At 36.8% G+C, this 15,961-nt stretch overlaps 3 protein-coding genes across 3 annotated transcripts; 1 reads left to right on the top strand and 2 right to left on the bottom strand.

The window, feature by feature from the left end:
• The first annotated feature begins 4,550 nt into the window (after positions 1-4,550).
• Positions 4,551-10,121, top strand: LOC131674467 (INO80 complex subunit D). Its single transcript, XM_058953165.1, has 3 exons — positions 4,551-5,824; positions 5,908-7,621; positions 7,807-10,121. Exons 2-3 carry the CDS (start codon positions 6,061-6,063, stop codon positions 7,971-7,973), a joined length of 1,728 nt encoding a protein of 575 aa, XP_058809148.1. The 5' UTR covers positions 4,551-5,824; positions 5,908-6,060; the 3' UTR covers positions 7,974-10,121.
• Positions 10,122-10,307: 186 nt separating this feature from the next.
• LOC131674468 (protein phosphatase 1 regulatory subunit 36-like) lies at positions 10,308-12,736 on the bottom strand. The gene is made up of 6 exons (XM_058953166.1): positions 12,561-12,736; positions 12,367-12,496; positions 11,811-12,309; positions 11,535-11,744; positions 10,933-11,135; positions 10,308-10,682 (listed from the first exon to the last, which is right to left on the bottom strand). The coding sequence occupies exons 1-6, from the start codon at positions 12,614-12,616 to the stop codon at positions 10,473-10,475; spliced, it is 1,308 nt and encodes a 435-aa protein (XP_058809149.1). The 5' UTR covers positions 12,617-12,736; the 3' UTR covers positions 10,308-10,472.
• Positions 12,737-12,880: 144 nt separating this feature from the next.
• On the bottom strand, positions 12,881-13,953 carry LOC131674465 (large ribosomal subunit protein bL9m). The gene is made up of 2 exons (XM_058953162.1): positions 13,725-13,953; positions 12,881-13,647 (listed from the first exon to the last, which is right to left on the bottom strand). The coding sequence occupies exons 1-2, from the start codon at positions 13,818-13,820 to the stop codon at positions 12,940-12,942; spliced, it is 804 nt and encodes a 267-aa protein (XP_058809145.1). The 5' UTR covers positions 13,821-13,953; the 3' UTR covers positions 12,881-12,939.
• Between the last annotated feature and the right edge of the window lie 2,008 nt (positions 13,954-15,961).

Here is a 15,961-nt window from a genome sequence, read left to right as displayed (position 1 = left end):
CGAGCGCGCTGCAGCCTCCCCCCGGCGTGCACGCGCGACCGGCAGGGGCGAAGCTCGCTCGGCCAATGGCGACGGCGAGGCGGGGCCACGGGCGCCCCGCAGGCCGGGGAGGGGGCCCGGGGACGCCGGGCGCGTCGCGCGGGGGACGCCGGCACGCGCCCGCGCCGAGCTGCGCCGCCGGTAGTCAGTCTGCTCAGAGGCGCAGCAGCGGGTGCACGCACGACGGCGCCAGCAGCGGCATGGCCGGGCCCGGACATCGCGGCCCCCGCGGGCCGGAGGCGCGCCCCTCCGCCAGCTCGCCACCGGCCGCCGTCCGCGCCGACGGACGTCTGCCGGCGAGGTGACGGCGACCGCGTCCTGCGCCGCTTTTTGTCGCATCCCACTGCAGGCTCCATCGCGCCAAGCAGTATGGAGTACAAATACCTGTTCGCTACTTGCTGTCTCAGCGCTGTCGGCTCTCGTCCATTCGACCACCTGTCGGCCGGTTCGTTTTCAAAAGCGCAGCAGCGAGCCACGAGTGTCGCCGATGTCTAGTCGATCAAATGCCGCCTCCACGTTAGCTCGGACACCAACTCTCATTGGATCCGAAAAGTACGTCTTTTTCTATTATGTCAGGCACTCTAAATATATCGATTGTTCTCGGAATATATGTAAGCTGAGTGCTTACTTATAATCAGAGACTCTGATCGATACATTAGATTACATTTAAAAAACCAAGATGTAACGTCATTCAGGAATGGCGCCTAGTCATTTCAACTACATTTCAACTGTGTACAGCTATTACATTTACGAGCGGGGCCGTCTCCAAGTTCATTAAACAAGATCTTCATGAATAGCAACTGATTAGAGCTCCATGTGATACATGCACAGGTGATACTCGAGATCAATTCAAATTTCATTATTTTCAAATGTAAATTGCTGCGTCACACGTTTATACTGCTATTTGGCGGTTCGCTCGACCTTTTGAAAACTAATTCGCACGACTGACTAATTGCCGAGTGCTGACCGATACAGCGAGTAATTATACGCATAAGGATTCAACTAGTGAAATTAGGTAGTAAGCTCGCGATTATACGTACATACGGTTGATAAACAAAAATACAAAGATACAATATGTAGGCATATCATTGTATGGAAATCTAGTCATTACTTTGAATTTATTTATCACTAGTCATTTTGAGTTGGAGTAAGAGGCAAACTTTAAATTTTAGTCATCGATCAAAACGAAAAATCTAGTCTTCGTCTAGTCATTGTAATTACACATTCGAGTCCAAATTCAAAAAGGTGCGATTGATAATTCTAATTTAGTTTGTACTTAATCATGGGGAACAATCAAAAATTGGAATAACGTTAAGAAAACTAGCGCTGATTTTCTCTAGTCAGATAACATTTAATTAGTTTCGATAAGTTCAAAATTATAACAGTAGGTTTGCGATTGAGCCATTAAACCGTACGGTAGCATTCCTAGAAGTGTAGCAAGTGTGAGAAAGTCAATTGCATCGAATTTCTAGTCATACTTTAAATCTATGTAGCGTTAAAAACTGAATCTAGTCACTGTACTACAGAAACAACAATCTCTAGTCAAACCAAATTCTCAACATACCCGATGGAGCTATCAAATTTTGTCAAACTATTGGATCGGTAAACTTTAGTATTGATGTATTTTTAGTTAAATGCTTAGGCAGGCCACTCTCTATATGCAATTATTTTTATTTGAGTATAGAAAATGTTGTCGGAAACAAAAGTCTGAATCATAACACGGGGTAAAAGCTTTACAAAAGCTTACAAAATTATACTTAATTGAAAAAAATAAATAAATAAAAAGAAAGCAAAAAAAGTCAGGATTTGTATATTTTTCTGTGCATAGTGTACATATAAAAATACACGTTCATTTTTATTATTCATATTATTTCAAATTCATTAAACTAGCTGACACTGCCGTGAATATGCTGCCATACAGACATCGAACCAAATATGACGTAGTTTAAGTTTTCGATTATCTCTTGAATGAGATTGCTCAGTATTATCAGGATTAAATTGATTTATTTAGCATACATGCCTGTAGAAAAGCATCTAGTCTCTTTACGTTTAAGTATTAATTATTAGTTCTTAATCCTCGGGAAATGTGCCAGTAATGACAATATCACGTAAATCTTACTTTTCATTCGGATTCACCGAAGTAATGATCATCTAGTCAGTCGAAAAACAATTACAGCGCCAAAGATTATTATTCATGCGAAATTCTTGAGCAAATTAATTTCGGTGAATCTTGATCAAATGCCAAAAAATGCACAAAGTGCCTAGTGAGACGAAATACAATAATCTAGTTTAAGTCAAGCATTTAGTTTCATATCTATTATTTGTACTTCATACTGCTGACTCACCAAATTAAAATAAAAATGCTCCAAGGCAGCTAAAGTATTTCGCATAGAGAGAAATCCCAACTGAAGATTAGTAAGTAAGCCAAAGAGGCCTTTCGACGTAAAGTGCAAGGCATTTTCAGTTCGTATCAATCGACATCGCTCGAACGGAAATGTTTTGCATTGAAAAAATCGATGACAGGCCGATCAAGTCTAATTTCGTTTTACAAAAATCAGGCCATCCGTCTTTCTCTAGAGTATACATAAAATTACATATACGTAATAATATTCGGAAGGCTGTGCTTCAATCAATCGTTACGTAATAGCGTAGAGATGTAAAACACTTCGAGCGGACCTGCCCAAGTACAATATACGATTATAGTTTCACAATCAACCTTTCTTATGCTAAAAGCGCTCAACTCGCTGAGCCACTATCAGTAAGTTTACTTTAAACATATTTTTCTAGTCATTTTTAGTTTTTAAGTTAACGTTTAAGTTTCAACTAAGCCGGCTATAATAATTTAAGAACCTTTCTTTACAACGAAGTGTCTGCAAAGCGGTAGTTTTCACTAGTCTTAGATGTAAGTCAGAGTAATATATGAAAATATATTAAAAACGAGTGTCCTCTAGTCACAACACCCATGGATAAAAACTCGAAAAGCTCGTCACTTCGATTAGTTTTTTTATTTCCGAGAAAGTATGTCTGATTATTGAATACTTTATCTTTTGATATTGGTTTCGACAGCCTAGTAGAGTGCATCACTGATCTCAATCCATGGGCCATCTAGTCACATAAGAACAAACATAATTTATAACATAGAATACTTAGCGAGTGACGGGAGCCACTTTCGAAATGCTTTGGTTGCATGCACAATGAAATTACATTTTGTTCATTTTGGATACAACAGCATCATTTACTTATAAGCATATTATATTACAACAAAATTGTGTGCTTATTTATTTTACAGTAAAAATCTTTTGTGTGATCAACTACAACTTTAATTTTTGTAATCGATCTAAATTATAATAAATATTTGTATATGTGTTTTACATTTATTGTCATCGATTGATTTCTCATTTGTATTAAATCTTACGTGTGTTTTATAATTACCTACCTAAAATATTATGTGTGTACGTGTTTTATTCTATGTATTTCAATTATAATCAATGTAATTATAACTTACTTATTGTACTTGTGTTTTGATTGAATAAATTTTTGTGCACTAGCTATTAAAAAAAGTAAAAAAAAATTATACAATTATATAATAGTCTAAATAACAAATTATTTATGTACGTTATTCAAAAAAAAACCTATGAAATCTGCTAAATGAATATTTATACACTGGTCATAAAATGTAGAACTGGAAGACAATAAAATAGACGTTCCCAAATATTTGAACTTTGGTTTTATTTATTTATTCTGCCTTATAAATTGCATAACTAAGCAATAATTAAGTTGCTTTTTAAAATCATTCTATTCTTGTTTCTAAAATTGTAAAACCGTAATTTTTTAAAAGAATGCTATTAACTTAAAATTTATATATGATTTGATGTTTTTTATCGGTACTCGGTACGAACTTTTTACGTATATGATTTTTATGTTTTATACGGTTTGAAGTGTAACTGGTGCCATCTCGTGAGCCATTATAGTAGGTCCATATGAAATTATATGGTATGAGGTTTTTTATTCAATATCAGTTGATAATAACACTATGATACATAAATGGATTTTTAAAGTATTGCAATTGAATTATTCAAAAACTTAATATTTTCAACTGCTTTATAATAATAATTTAAAAAATGAGTAGTATTTAAAGTATTTTACCTTAGTATACTATAAAGATGTATAATACTAATTACAAAGCGTATGTTTGAAATTATGTTATCACTGAATGTTACAATATTGAATAATAATGTGTTGAATAATGAAATATTTAATGCGTAAACATTTGTTATCAAGTGAGAGATAAAATGATAATGGAATACTTACGATAATCAAAAGTGTCCGCGAGTATTGAAATAATGTGGAATTTTCTATAATGTTTTTATTATGTGAATTTCTAATAAAATTTTTTATTTATTTATTGAGATAGGAAAGTTTTAATTGTTAAAATAAGAAAAGGAATAACAATGTTATACTGTATGTATCGATGTTTAAAAACATCTGACGAAGCATCGACGTGTATAAAATGATAAATTGCGCAAAATAACGTTGAATAAACAGAAACGTTCAATAAATTAAACTGACACGTAAAATACTGTTTTGGCGCGCAAGGCAAGAATCAAGATCACACGCTCTCGCAACTCTCAGCCAAACATACATCGACTAAACACCCACATAGGTAGGCACTGATACGTGTATTCTATACTTCTATAGCGTACGCTATATAGTATAGGTTATAACATAGAATTGTGCGCGCCTCCTTTAATGTTATTATTGACGTTGAATGTTGAATGTTGTGTGTGCGACCCCGAGTGAGGACATCGTCGTGCAGCATCACAAGGATCGCCTCGATGACTAGTGTTCATTGACGAAGTCAGTGGAAACGTTTGCAGGAGTGAATATCAAAGCGAAAAAACCAACTTCGCCTACGCGAGACAAACCAGACATACAAGAGAGAAAAAGAGAGAGAGAGAGAGTGAGAGAGAGGGAGGGAGGGAGGGAAAGTTGCTGATCAAGAATAATATAAAGCTTCCTACGTTATTGGATGTGCAAACACATATACGCGCACCTTGTGTTCATTGCGAATGCAATTTACACTTACACAAGCTTAGCAAGATAAATACACACGAGAGCGAGTTGCTCGAGAAAGAGAGAGACGGAAGAATTGACGAGGCTGACCGACAGAGGATTTCGTTCACTCTCTCTCTCTCTCTCTCTCTCTCTCTATCTTTTGCGTGAGTGTCGTAAAAAATTTTCTAACCCGGCCTTAGTCGCATCGTTTTGACATCGTTCAACTAGATTATCAGCAAGTTTCTACAAATACTTCCAGGGTATTCTGGACAGCAAGTTACATCGCTATCGAGTGGCTTGATATCAACGTGGTTTTGAAAAAACAAGGAAGACATAACCCCGAAATTTATCAAAAAACAAGAAAGACTGACCTGTTTTCATTGTTTTTTCGCTTGTCAGTCATTGTTTTAAACGAATAATACTAGATTACAATTAAGATACTAGTATTGCACAAGACCCTTACTATTTGTGAAAGTTCTGCTCTGTTTTAGTTGGTGAACACAGTGATGCTACAAATGCAACCTTGCGAATAGGTTGTTAGATTTAACTCTCAAAAATACAAAATATATGAAAAAACGGTTGAGCAATATAAAAATGAAAGTCTGTTTTTGTAATTACCTCAATAGAGCATGATGATTTTTCGTATAATGTTGGCCTCGACGCTTATATGAAGAGATCTTCAACTAGACATTGTAAAATCCATTGTGTATAAAACTTGGATATTAAATAAGTAAGTAAATTAGGTAAATTTTTTGGTAACACAGAAAATTGTAATTACATTATCTTGATATAGAATGTTTACTTTTTTAACAGATAAACGTTAAAGTAATCCAGCATCTAAAAGATTTATTCATCATGCAGGCAGTTACTCATAACATTGACATTGAATCTAGTCCATCTGATTAACGAAGGATCTGTAGAGTTCTAGTATGCAGTTTATACAAGGAATAAAAAAAGTATTAACCAATGAAGATCCTAAATTCCAAACAATCCAATATGGACAATAAATTAAAATTTGCGGATCGCTTTAAAGTGTTACTAAATTCGGAGATCCAAAAGGGCATAGATCCATATGTATTTAATGAAACAGAACAGCAGCAACAGCAACAGCAGCAGCCACTTGTGTCAACAGGTGGTAAGAACATCAAACTAATAGCTCCCAAAAATTCAAAAACACCCAGTAGCAACAAAAATAGATCTAAAGGAAAGTGTTTAAAGACAAAAATCAAAGCAGAGCCAATGCCAATAATCGGAATGAAAGCAGAACCTAGCCTAGGCTTTGCTGCTGCTGCTGCCAATAACACTTTTAAGTCTTTTCATCAGCCATCAGCATATCCCGCACAACAGAAGCAAAGGTACATCAAAAAGTTGCAACGATTAAAAGCAAAGCGCAAGAGCAGGGACCATACTTTACAGTACTACCCTAGAGCCGGTGATGAGATATCCGATAGTGAATCTAGCGCGGATGAGCTGCAGACGTATCAACGTCACTGGTATTCCGGAGAATCGGATCCAACGTCGGCCAGATCGAGTCGACTAGCTCAGCTGCACTCACAGCTTCAACGACAGCTCCAGCAATTGCAGCACGCCGATGACGACGTGAAAAACGCGTTGAGAGAGAAGACTCGCTGCTTGCTAAAAGCTGCTCACCAAGATCCGAGTGCCGCAGCACGGATACTCAACGACGCGAATGCCAGCTCGAAGATAGTCGACGGGCCACTGATAGTTGGTGGTGCCTGTGGCGCCGAGGGTTGTCAGCAGCTATCGCTACCCTGCACGCGACATTGCTCGCGACATATAATGATGAACCCCGACCAGCTGTTGTTCGAGCACTGCACGGCTAAGTTCAGCGATAATACACAGTGCTGTGTGCCGGTGTTCGACGTGGCGCACGAGCTGCCTCTGTGCCCCGAGCACGCGAGGAAACGCGATAACTACCATCGCCGAGCCCAAGAGTCCAAGCCGAAGAAGGCGCGTAGCAAAAAACCAAGCTCACCGTCAGTCAGTGGCAACAACGCCAATCTCGTCGGCGCCAACTCGATAACCTCGGTTTCGGCCGCACGGCCCAGCAAATCCAAATCCAGCAAGCCGAAGAAACGCAAGAGGCCACCATCGAGGAACAAACCCGAGGCGAGCAAGCAGCAGCATCAACAGCCCGTTATCGCTCCTGTGCACGCGCCCGTTATGCCTCAGATACCCATGGATCCTGCGGCCGCTATGCCAGCCCAGCAATTGCCGCCTGCATTATTACCCGACGACATTCATCACTTCGCTAACTCCCTTATGACTTGTAACAACGACATGATGCATACCAAGACGCTGAATAACTTGAACGCGTTACCGCAGCCCAATGCGGTACCAAATCTTAATAGCCTAGGCTTGGACATTAGCTCGCTAGGGCTATCCGGACTCAAAGTTGAGCTTGACGATCATGAAGTCTTTGCATCGCTTGATCACGCGACGGAACACGACTTTGAGAACGTACTCAACAATTTGCCAGCCGATGCTTTCAATGACTTATTCATTGGTAAATACACCGCATCACTTTACCTTTGCATTGTTGTTTTGAGGATTATTGAAGCATTAACTTTTCTTTATTTAGTTTGTTTTCATATTGTACAGAAATATCTCGAAATATCCCTCAAAACTTCAATGTCCAAGTGGCAGAGGAAGGTAACGTGTGGCATTTGTTATGTTTTGTTCAATTTTTAGAAGGAAGAAACGGCGATTACGAGCCGACGCGCGAGGAAGAGGAGGAGTTGGAACGAGCAGTCGAAGCTTTTGACAAGGACGTGAGAAACCTCGAGCGCTTGGGACAGACACATGGGCTTCTGGAGCCAGCTTTACTGGCTCAGCTCATGTCGGACATTGCGTCGTAGCCCTCACCGACGCAGCCTCCCTCACCTCATTAATTCAAGCGAGTTGTCGCGGTATTCTTCTCTCGAGTTGTCGTCTCCTAGAGATAACCGCAATTTCGTGTGTCTAAATTAGTGTTAAGCTCTTTTACCGGAAAAGGATATTATGAGTTACACAATTACTCACACCAATGTAACGTTGTTGCGTATTACACACTACTATTAATTGTCGTCGCATAGCCAAAGCGGGTTTATCTTTAATTTGCTATTCATATCTCGAGTCGAGATACATATACATGTATACCTTTAATACGTGATGAGTCGTTTATCGGACTACTGACTTCGGTAAATTCGATTTCTATAACAAAACTGAAAAAAATGAACAAAAGTTCAAAACTACAAGAAATAAGCGTTATTTGCTGGTATATACAGTATCACGTACTCTTTTAAACAAAAAAAGTAACTCCGTTGAGACAAAGATAACAATAGTAGATTGTAATTATAATCCATAGGAACGATCAGTCGAGCATTTTCGAAAGACGAATTTTAGTAGTTTAAAACAGTAGTAGCTTCGAAAATTGGTAAATGATACATAGTGTGAGCGAAATGATTTTCGTTCTGACATATTTTTTGTCTATAGATACAGTAGATAAGAAACAAAACCAATAGAGTGCATAAAAAGTACGTTTTATATTGCAAAATAGTATGGACGATTTTCAAATCTTAAAAAACATGAATGCATTTTTAAAAACAAAAAAGAATGAAAAGGAAAAATATTATAATGTAGGCACAGTGCAAGTCACTAGCCGGTTGCCAAGCGTATACAGATCCTTCAAATGATGAATTAATCGTTCATATGTGCTTATTCCAAACAGGTATTAGATCTGTGACAAAACAAAACAAATAGAAATAATCGAGCACGTATTTTAATGTTGAATAACATTAAATTGATTCATAGACGAAAACTTTACGACTTCATAAAACAAAAGGATCTGAGTGAATGATTCAATAATAGTTTGAAATGTAACTTGTATAGTTTTCACTTGTATATTCTCGTTAGAACAAATAGTGAGTAAATTGTTTATATCGTACTCAAAATTGGAAATCACATCATTCAGAACTAATAATTTATCAACTTGTAATGTTGTGTGTATAATTGCGTGTAAAATATTGCATAATTCTAATATTGCAGTCGATCCTTTTGTTTTTCTATTTATATTCTATACAGGCACTTGTACAAGTGTTAAGTGGTAGACCTACTAGATCGCACTTTGTCCAGTAGATAACTTTCAAAGTGGTAATTGCGGAAAAATACATAAAAAAGTACCTTCACTTTTTTGTTCTAATAAAAATACTACGATTTTTCAAAAAATTATTGATAATGAATTTTATTAGAAAACCTTTTTTTTCGGGAATTTCGTACGAGTATTGTTTTATTTTTTAATTTTTTTTTTCAAATAACGTTAAACGACATTGTGAAATTCATCTTTTATGCAAGTTTATTATGTTCATCAATGAGAGTGCATTAAATATAAACATACTTTGCTTGGTCTGCACATTGAATTTTATGTAATTACTTTATAGATAAGTAGTCTTTATGTATAAGATAAATTCTAATTCAATAAATACGGTCTGGCTCTTGACATTTGCAAGGTCTGTAGATAAAAGATAAAAAACACTGAGACTGACCAAGGTATGTGTACATTCTTATTTAGGTTTTGTCGAAACTCACTGCGCAAGCGATACGGCAACGAAGTTTCGAAGTAACTTTAACAAACAAGATTCATAAATGTTCCCCACATTGGGGATAATTGAATTGCGCGGAATCTTCATTTCTACAACGCTAGCTCATTGTAATTTCCACGTAAAAAAACAGCAAAGTAATTTAGTCAAGCGATACATCATTAGATATAGCAATGGAATAAGTAACCATTTTATTTTCTGCCAGTCAAAAACAAAAAAAGAAATATACCTTGCAATGAATGCCCTTGTAACATATATTCATCATTACTTAGTTCGATAGACCGTATCGATTACATTTTATGATTTTTTTTATATCACTTCTCTAAGCGCTTACTTTTGTATTAGACCCTTACGTGAAAACGCTCGTCGTTCATATATTTTTTATGAATGAGAAATAATTGAAAAATGATAGTTACAATCAGTTCCATCGTTACGTCAGTATTTTCTTTTTTATTTATTTAAATTATTTCTTAATATAGTAATCAATTGCGTAACTTTATGCATTGGTAAGATTTTTTCATTTATGATTTTTTAGGTTTTTTCACTGTTATTAATAATCGAAAAGAAAATAACCATGATTAAGAATCGAGAAGTTTTTATCACAATATAAACACAAACGAACACGTAATCGCGATACAAATGGACTTTTTACAGTTTATGGAAAAAGAAATATACTAGTATATATAAAGAAAATCAAATATTTTTAATTTGTTTCGAGCGTTTGTATCCCATACATCATTTCAACATAGTCAAGTACAGAGTACTGACATTATAAAGCTTTTAGCGATCAGTCGGTGTAGTGGCCATTGAGTAGGTTTCCACGTAGTTCATAGCAGCACGACTCATTTCTCGTACCATCCACTTTTTTCTGCTTTTAGCGCAAATTTGATGACCGTTCACGTATTGACTTGATTTGTTCACAGGGAACGGTTTGTCTAGCTCTAAATCACTGCCGTATGGAGGTATCAATGTTTCATAATCATCAGCTCCCTGCATAAAAAAGTTGTTTGTCATCGCATTCTTTCATAACGACCAAAGTGATCAGCATCTTTCATTTTAGACTAGACCGATTGGGTAATCAAGCTAGACACCTGTTACAGGTTGTCACTATTTAAAGACGTGTAACAATATGGTTTAGTTATATAAATTATTTCTCAAGCTAAGAATCGTCTAAAAGTATCAAATTATGTAGTGCATTAAATCACAGCGTTAATTATTTTCTTATGACGCACTGACTTACTTCAATTTTTTCGGTATCCGCATCATCAACGATCACTTGATCATCCTCACTCGCACGGGGTATTAAGATCACGTCAAAGTCCGTCCGAGGCAAACCTAAAATCCCGACTTTGATTCCTAGTCTAGGCAAATCCTCTTCTTTTGCAAGGAATGCATTTTCAAGGTATATTATACGAGGATCGCTAGATTTTGCATTTGTTAAACCTTTAAACAAGTAAAAAAAGTCGTTATATAGGATGAAACAATTGTTATGTAATGGAACTTTGATAAATGTATCGGTATATCAATTGCTGAGCGAATAATCTTATCGTGAATAGTAGAATAATAATTTTTTGGACGGTCTTGATTAATTAATTATTCGATTTAAGATATAAAAGCTGCCGATAAATACAACGAAGTGTATAATATTTATTGCGTGCTACTTGTATTTTACTTTTAGTTCAATACGTATATATTTCTCGTAAAGTTCATTTTTGATTTGGAGACTGCAGTTGTTACATGTAAATACGTCAAACAAAAATGCACTGTTGATGTCGACAATAGCGAAATAAAATAGACAAATTTGAACATCTGACTTCATTAATAAATCATAGAACGAATTACCCAGAAGTAGGATGCGGTGATCACATCTAGTACGCAAAATCTCATAAATCAGAGGAGAATTTTGAAGGATCTTCACGCAAGGAGGCATTTTAGGTCCGTAAAGGATCCAATGTTCGTCTTCTGGCACTTCCAAATCAATGCCACTGTCGGCATATTTCCTTTTAGCTGTATTGAACGGATCCGTTCTAAAGAGTCGATGTATCTCTAACTCTGGGGTGTGAATGTCACTTTAAAAAACGATCGGTCGAGCAACAATTGTTTGTGCAGTAAGCATACCTATAAGTTCCTTGTGTTGACGCTCCAGTGCGATCCAGGCAACCCTATGAGCCAACTGTATAAGACCCTCGAACAACCTGAGATCTTTCTCCCCCTTGCTCTGGACAAACGACATACTTCCCGCAGCCATGTGATGGTACTTTTTGAGCTGGCTGACGCAACCCATTAACAGATCGTAATACGCTCTGGCGAGAAGACATCGTAGAGCTTTCATCTCGTTGGCCCGTTCGACTCTTGCGCCTCCAGCCAAAGGATTAGCCGCGCGTTTGGCTGTCGCTGCACGTTTCGCACCCAACTCCGTCCAGGTGACCAAATAGTGCTGTAAGTACAAGATAAGCGCTCGCAGAAAGCGGTCCACCACTGCCAAATGCGCGAATCCAATGAACTCCAGGCTCATCGGCGAGGCGATGGAGTATAAAGCCAAATCTTTGACGTCTTGGAGCAACACCACATCCATCTCAGAGGCGTGCTTGCGCTGGTAGAGCTTGCGGAACTTTGACTAACAGACTTGCTTTTTAGTTCAATGTTCGTTGCAACGGGATTTTTTATAACCAACCTGTTCTGCGAAGCTCAGTGATTCCTTGAATGCAAAAATTAGACCTTTGTGTGGACAGTAAACCTTCGTTTCAATCTTCTCGGACTTTCTTTTTTTAACTTTCTTTTTTTTACTTTCCGCCTCTGTTGGTCTAACGATTAACAGCGCAATATGAAGTATTATACTTTTCAAAGTTAGTTTACCATGAGCCTTACCCTGATGATACAATCCCTTCGTATACTTCGTCCCATATAAAGTGCCTTTCGTCCATATCTCAATGTTTGTTTCCTCTAAGTAATGTATCAATTAAAAAATTACCAACGAACACTGATTTTTAAATGCTGAATAAATTTTAAATAACATTGTGCTGATAGCAGTTGATGCTTGTAACCTGAAGTTAGAACTGAATTAGATTATTGATTGTACCAGGGAGTACTAGTGTGGATCAGTTGTGTGCCATGATTGAAGTTTATTAGACTTTTTAAAATATAGGTCATTGGAGCATGCAAAAAGTAAACAATTAATTTTTTCTGTAATTTAAATAACATTTATTTGTCTTTTATTATCTAAACAATTTAAAAAACTTTCATTGAATTAACTTTTCTTAACAGATTGCTCAAATTGTGGTCTTGGAATTGAATCAAGAACTTCTTGATCTTCTGGGAAAATAGCTTTAGCTGGAATTTTCCACCAATCTGGTGCTTTCTCTAATTGCTTAGAAACATCCAACGAGACATGACGTAATCTACAGCGCACTTTAACCTGCTCTGTCTTGTTTATTGTAACAGTTACATAAAATTCTTTGCCTTCATAATCCAGATTAGGACCACTAATTTCTTTTTCAGGCAACGTGATAGACTCATTGGTTGCTTCAAATCCCGAATGCATCATACTGGTTTTAATGTGCCACTTCTCTATAACCCAAGGATTTTCAATCGACATAGTAACAAATACACAACACTTCTCTAATGCTTTAATCGTTAGTGGAGCTTGAAGACTGCTATAACTTTGTGTTGTTTTTTTAGTCACTAAGTATTTCTCAATATTTTCTGGAGACGCATAAATTGCTAATCCAGGTAAGAGAAATTCATTATAAGCCTTGTTGGGTTTTAGACTTAATTTATCTCCTTTCTCGCCATATCCTTCTACATACTCAGTTAAAATAATATCTATTGGTTTTGGGCTGTGCAGAGATGTATTATCAACAACCTCATAAATAAATTGTCTGTTTTTCATCTTGTGTGGTTGCTTTCCTTTTTTATGCAGCAACACTGGGAACTTTCTTTTCAGGATAACTGTTGTCTGTAAAGGATTATTTTTATCAGTTGGTAAATAATCTCTAATTGTTAAATTTTAAATGAAAGTATAGTGGTTCTTACTCGTGTTTGTTGATTAAATGGACTAAGACTATTATTCAATAATGATTTTACGACTGTACAAACAGTACTTGCTGATGATTTCCAAAAACCCAACATGATATCTATATTAATTAATACTCGTTCTTACTTATAGCAAATAATTAATCATAGCAAAATTGGCTATCGGCTAATCCATTGCATACTTCATAAAATGATTCTCCAGTGTTTTTGTCAGGTTATAATGATCACACATTTAGAATGCGCACTTGCGCAGTACGTACTTGCGTTGTGCGCATACGCAGTTATACATTTCATTTCATTTCACAGCAATTTAATACAAAAATCACAAGAAGAAGCATTTCATTTGAATGGCGCAATATACGATTAATATCGTACAATAACAGTTATTGATATAGTAACATAGTATTTGTAAGTATAATTATTTTTTTAATTATGTTTATAATATATATTTATTATATTTATATTATATTTTATAATATAATCAATCTCAATATTTAATATCCAAATATAATGTTTCAAATAATTGTTACATACACTCTACAATAAATGAATGGATTAAAAAGAGATGACGAAATTATTTTGACTTAGAAACTAATTTTAGTATTCAATTCAAGTTATTTATTTCATTACATATTAAGTAGATGTATAAACATTGTTGAAACTAAAAATTGACTTTACTGAATTCAAATAAAATTTTCAATTGCAAATTATTTGAATAATGAACGACATCGGCTTGATTATAACTAATCCTTTATTAATTAGGGGCTTTCTACATAAGGAAATATCGGCCGTGTACCGAGATTATGGTAAAAAACTAATATTATTCGCTTGACAGCTGTTGCATCCGTGATTGCGCAGGATGCGAGCAATGACAAAAAATATAGATCTAGTATATTAACATTATTAGTACAAAAATATAACATTGACTGACTATCTTTTTTCACCATCGTACACGCGATCGATGGCTAATGTCCGACGTGTCCTTATGTAAAATGAGTTTTAGAGTATAAACGGTGTTTAAAGTTGGTAGGAAAACTACGCACATTTTAAAAATTTTATTGCTGAAGTATACGTAACCGCAAACGTTGATAAAACGTTTACAGTCGGCGTATTGGTCACGGTTGTCAGCTAAAAATAATTCAAAACCGCACACGACATTTCAGAGTTGATTGCATCTACTATAAGTATTCGAAATTGGCTGATGAAACTTTGTAGTTTATAATTTATATAGGCTGTACCGACGTTCAAAACGTTCCGTTGTGTAACTGCTTTGGTATATACAATAATATCCGACTCGAGTCGTTTTGACCAATATATAAATTATAAAGGATTTATAAAAACCGATGTGCCGCGCTACATAATAATACACTTATAGAGCTTGAAACGCAAACCTAGCCTCTATCCCAGTGGTAAATTCAAATGCAATACGTAAAAACGTAAGATTGCACCGTCTGTGGCAATCAATAATTTTGTCTGCCGTGCGAATGTGTGCAGAGCCATGCGGACAATCCTCGCGGCGCCGATTAGAAAGTGCTATATTTTTACGAAGACTCCACGAGAGCGGTGAACAAATGCCAATAAAAGTATATTCAACCATGAATAGAGCACAGTAATTACTTCATATAATCGATTGCCGGCCGCGAAATAATTCAAGTCGACTGGCGTAGAGGCGGCCGCGTGCTTTTGCAAGCTGCATTATTTGCCTATGCATTTACATTTTGATTGCGCTGGGCCTCGCGGTGAAGTGCTATTTTGACAAAAATCGCCGCTGCGCGATTTCCCGAATTCATTTATAGGCTTTCGTAAAAAAACATATCGTGTATCGAGATCGGAGCAGTGATGCGATAAGAATAATCGTCGGCTCTCTCTCTCTCTCTCTCTCTCTCTCTCTCTCTCTCTCTCTCTCTCTCTCTCTCTTTCGCCGTCTCCGCGTGTACGTCCACGTGACAGTAGCGGCAGCCGCAGCACTTCGAATCGTCTATCCTCTGCTCGATAGGGCAATAACAAATTCGATTACTGTCGCATGAATAAATAAACGATCGCGATTGTGGTGCGACTGCCACGTACCTAAATGGCCAATTGATGAAATCACGCGATTTAGGATTAGAGACAATACATTAGTAATCTCCATTGTTGAAATTTTTACAGTCGGCTGTAGCAAGTCAGAAAAAAGAGAAGTAAGAGACAAGGGCTGCGAAAAAAAGCAGCAGACGTATATGTGCGCGCGCAGGCACGAC

The sequence above is a fragment of the Phymastichus coffea genome, unplaced genomic scaffold (genome assembly GCF_024137745.1).
Source record: "Phymastichus coffea isolate CEN01 unplaced genomic scaffold, Cenicafe_Pcof_1.1 PCOF00247, whole genome shotgun sequence".
In the NCBI taxonomy this organism is placed as follows: Eukaryota; Metazoa; Arthropoda; class Insecta; order Hymenoptera; family Eulophidae; genus Phymastichus; species Phymastichus coffea.
Note: the sequence above shows the minus strand (reverse complement) of the source record. Positions and strands in the feature narration are given on the sequence as shown.

Excerpts from the sequence above, each read along its gene's own strand:
- LOC131674467 (XM_058953165.1), top strand. The coding sequence starts at position 6,061 with ATGAAGATCCTAAATTCCAAACAATCCAATATGGACAATAAATTAAAA. Across the intron at positions 7,622-7,806 it reads TTTCAATGACTTATTCATTG|AAGGAAGAAACGGCGATTAC; the intron begins GTAAATACACCG and ends TTCAATTTTTAG.
- LOC131674468 (XM_058953166.1), bottom strand. The coding sequence starts at position 12,616 with ATGGACGAAAGGCACTTTATATGGGACGAAGTATACGAAGGGATTGTA. Across the intron at positions 11,745-11,810 it reads TCAACACAAGGAACTTATAG|AGTTAGAGATACATCGACTC; the intron begins GTATGCTTACTG and ends TTCACACCCCAG. Across the intron at positions 11,136-11,534 it reads TCACCGCATCCTACTTCTGG|GTTTAACAAATGCAAAATCT; the intron begins GTAATTCGTTCT and ends ACTTGTTTAAAG.
- LOC131674465 (XM_058953162.1), bottom strand. The coding sequence starts at position 13,820 with ATGTTGGGTTTTTGGAAATCATCAGCAAGTACTGTTTGTACAGTCGTA. Across the intron at positions 13,648-13,724 it reads CATTTAATCAACAAACACGA|ACAACAGTTATCCTGAAAAG; the intron begins GTAAGAACCACT and ends AATCCTTTACAG.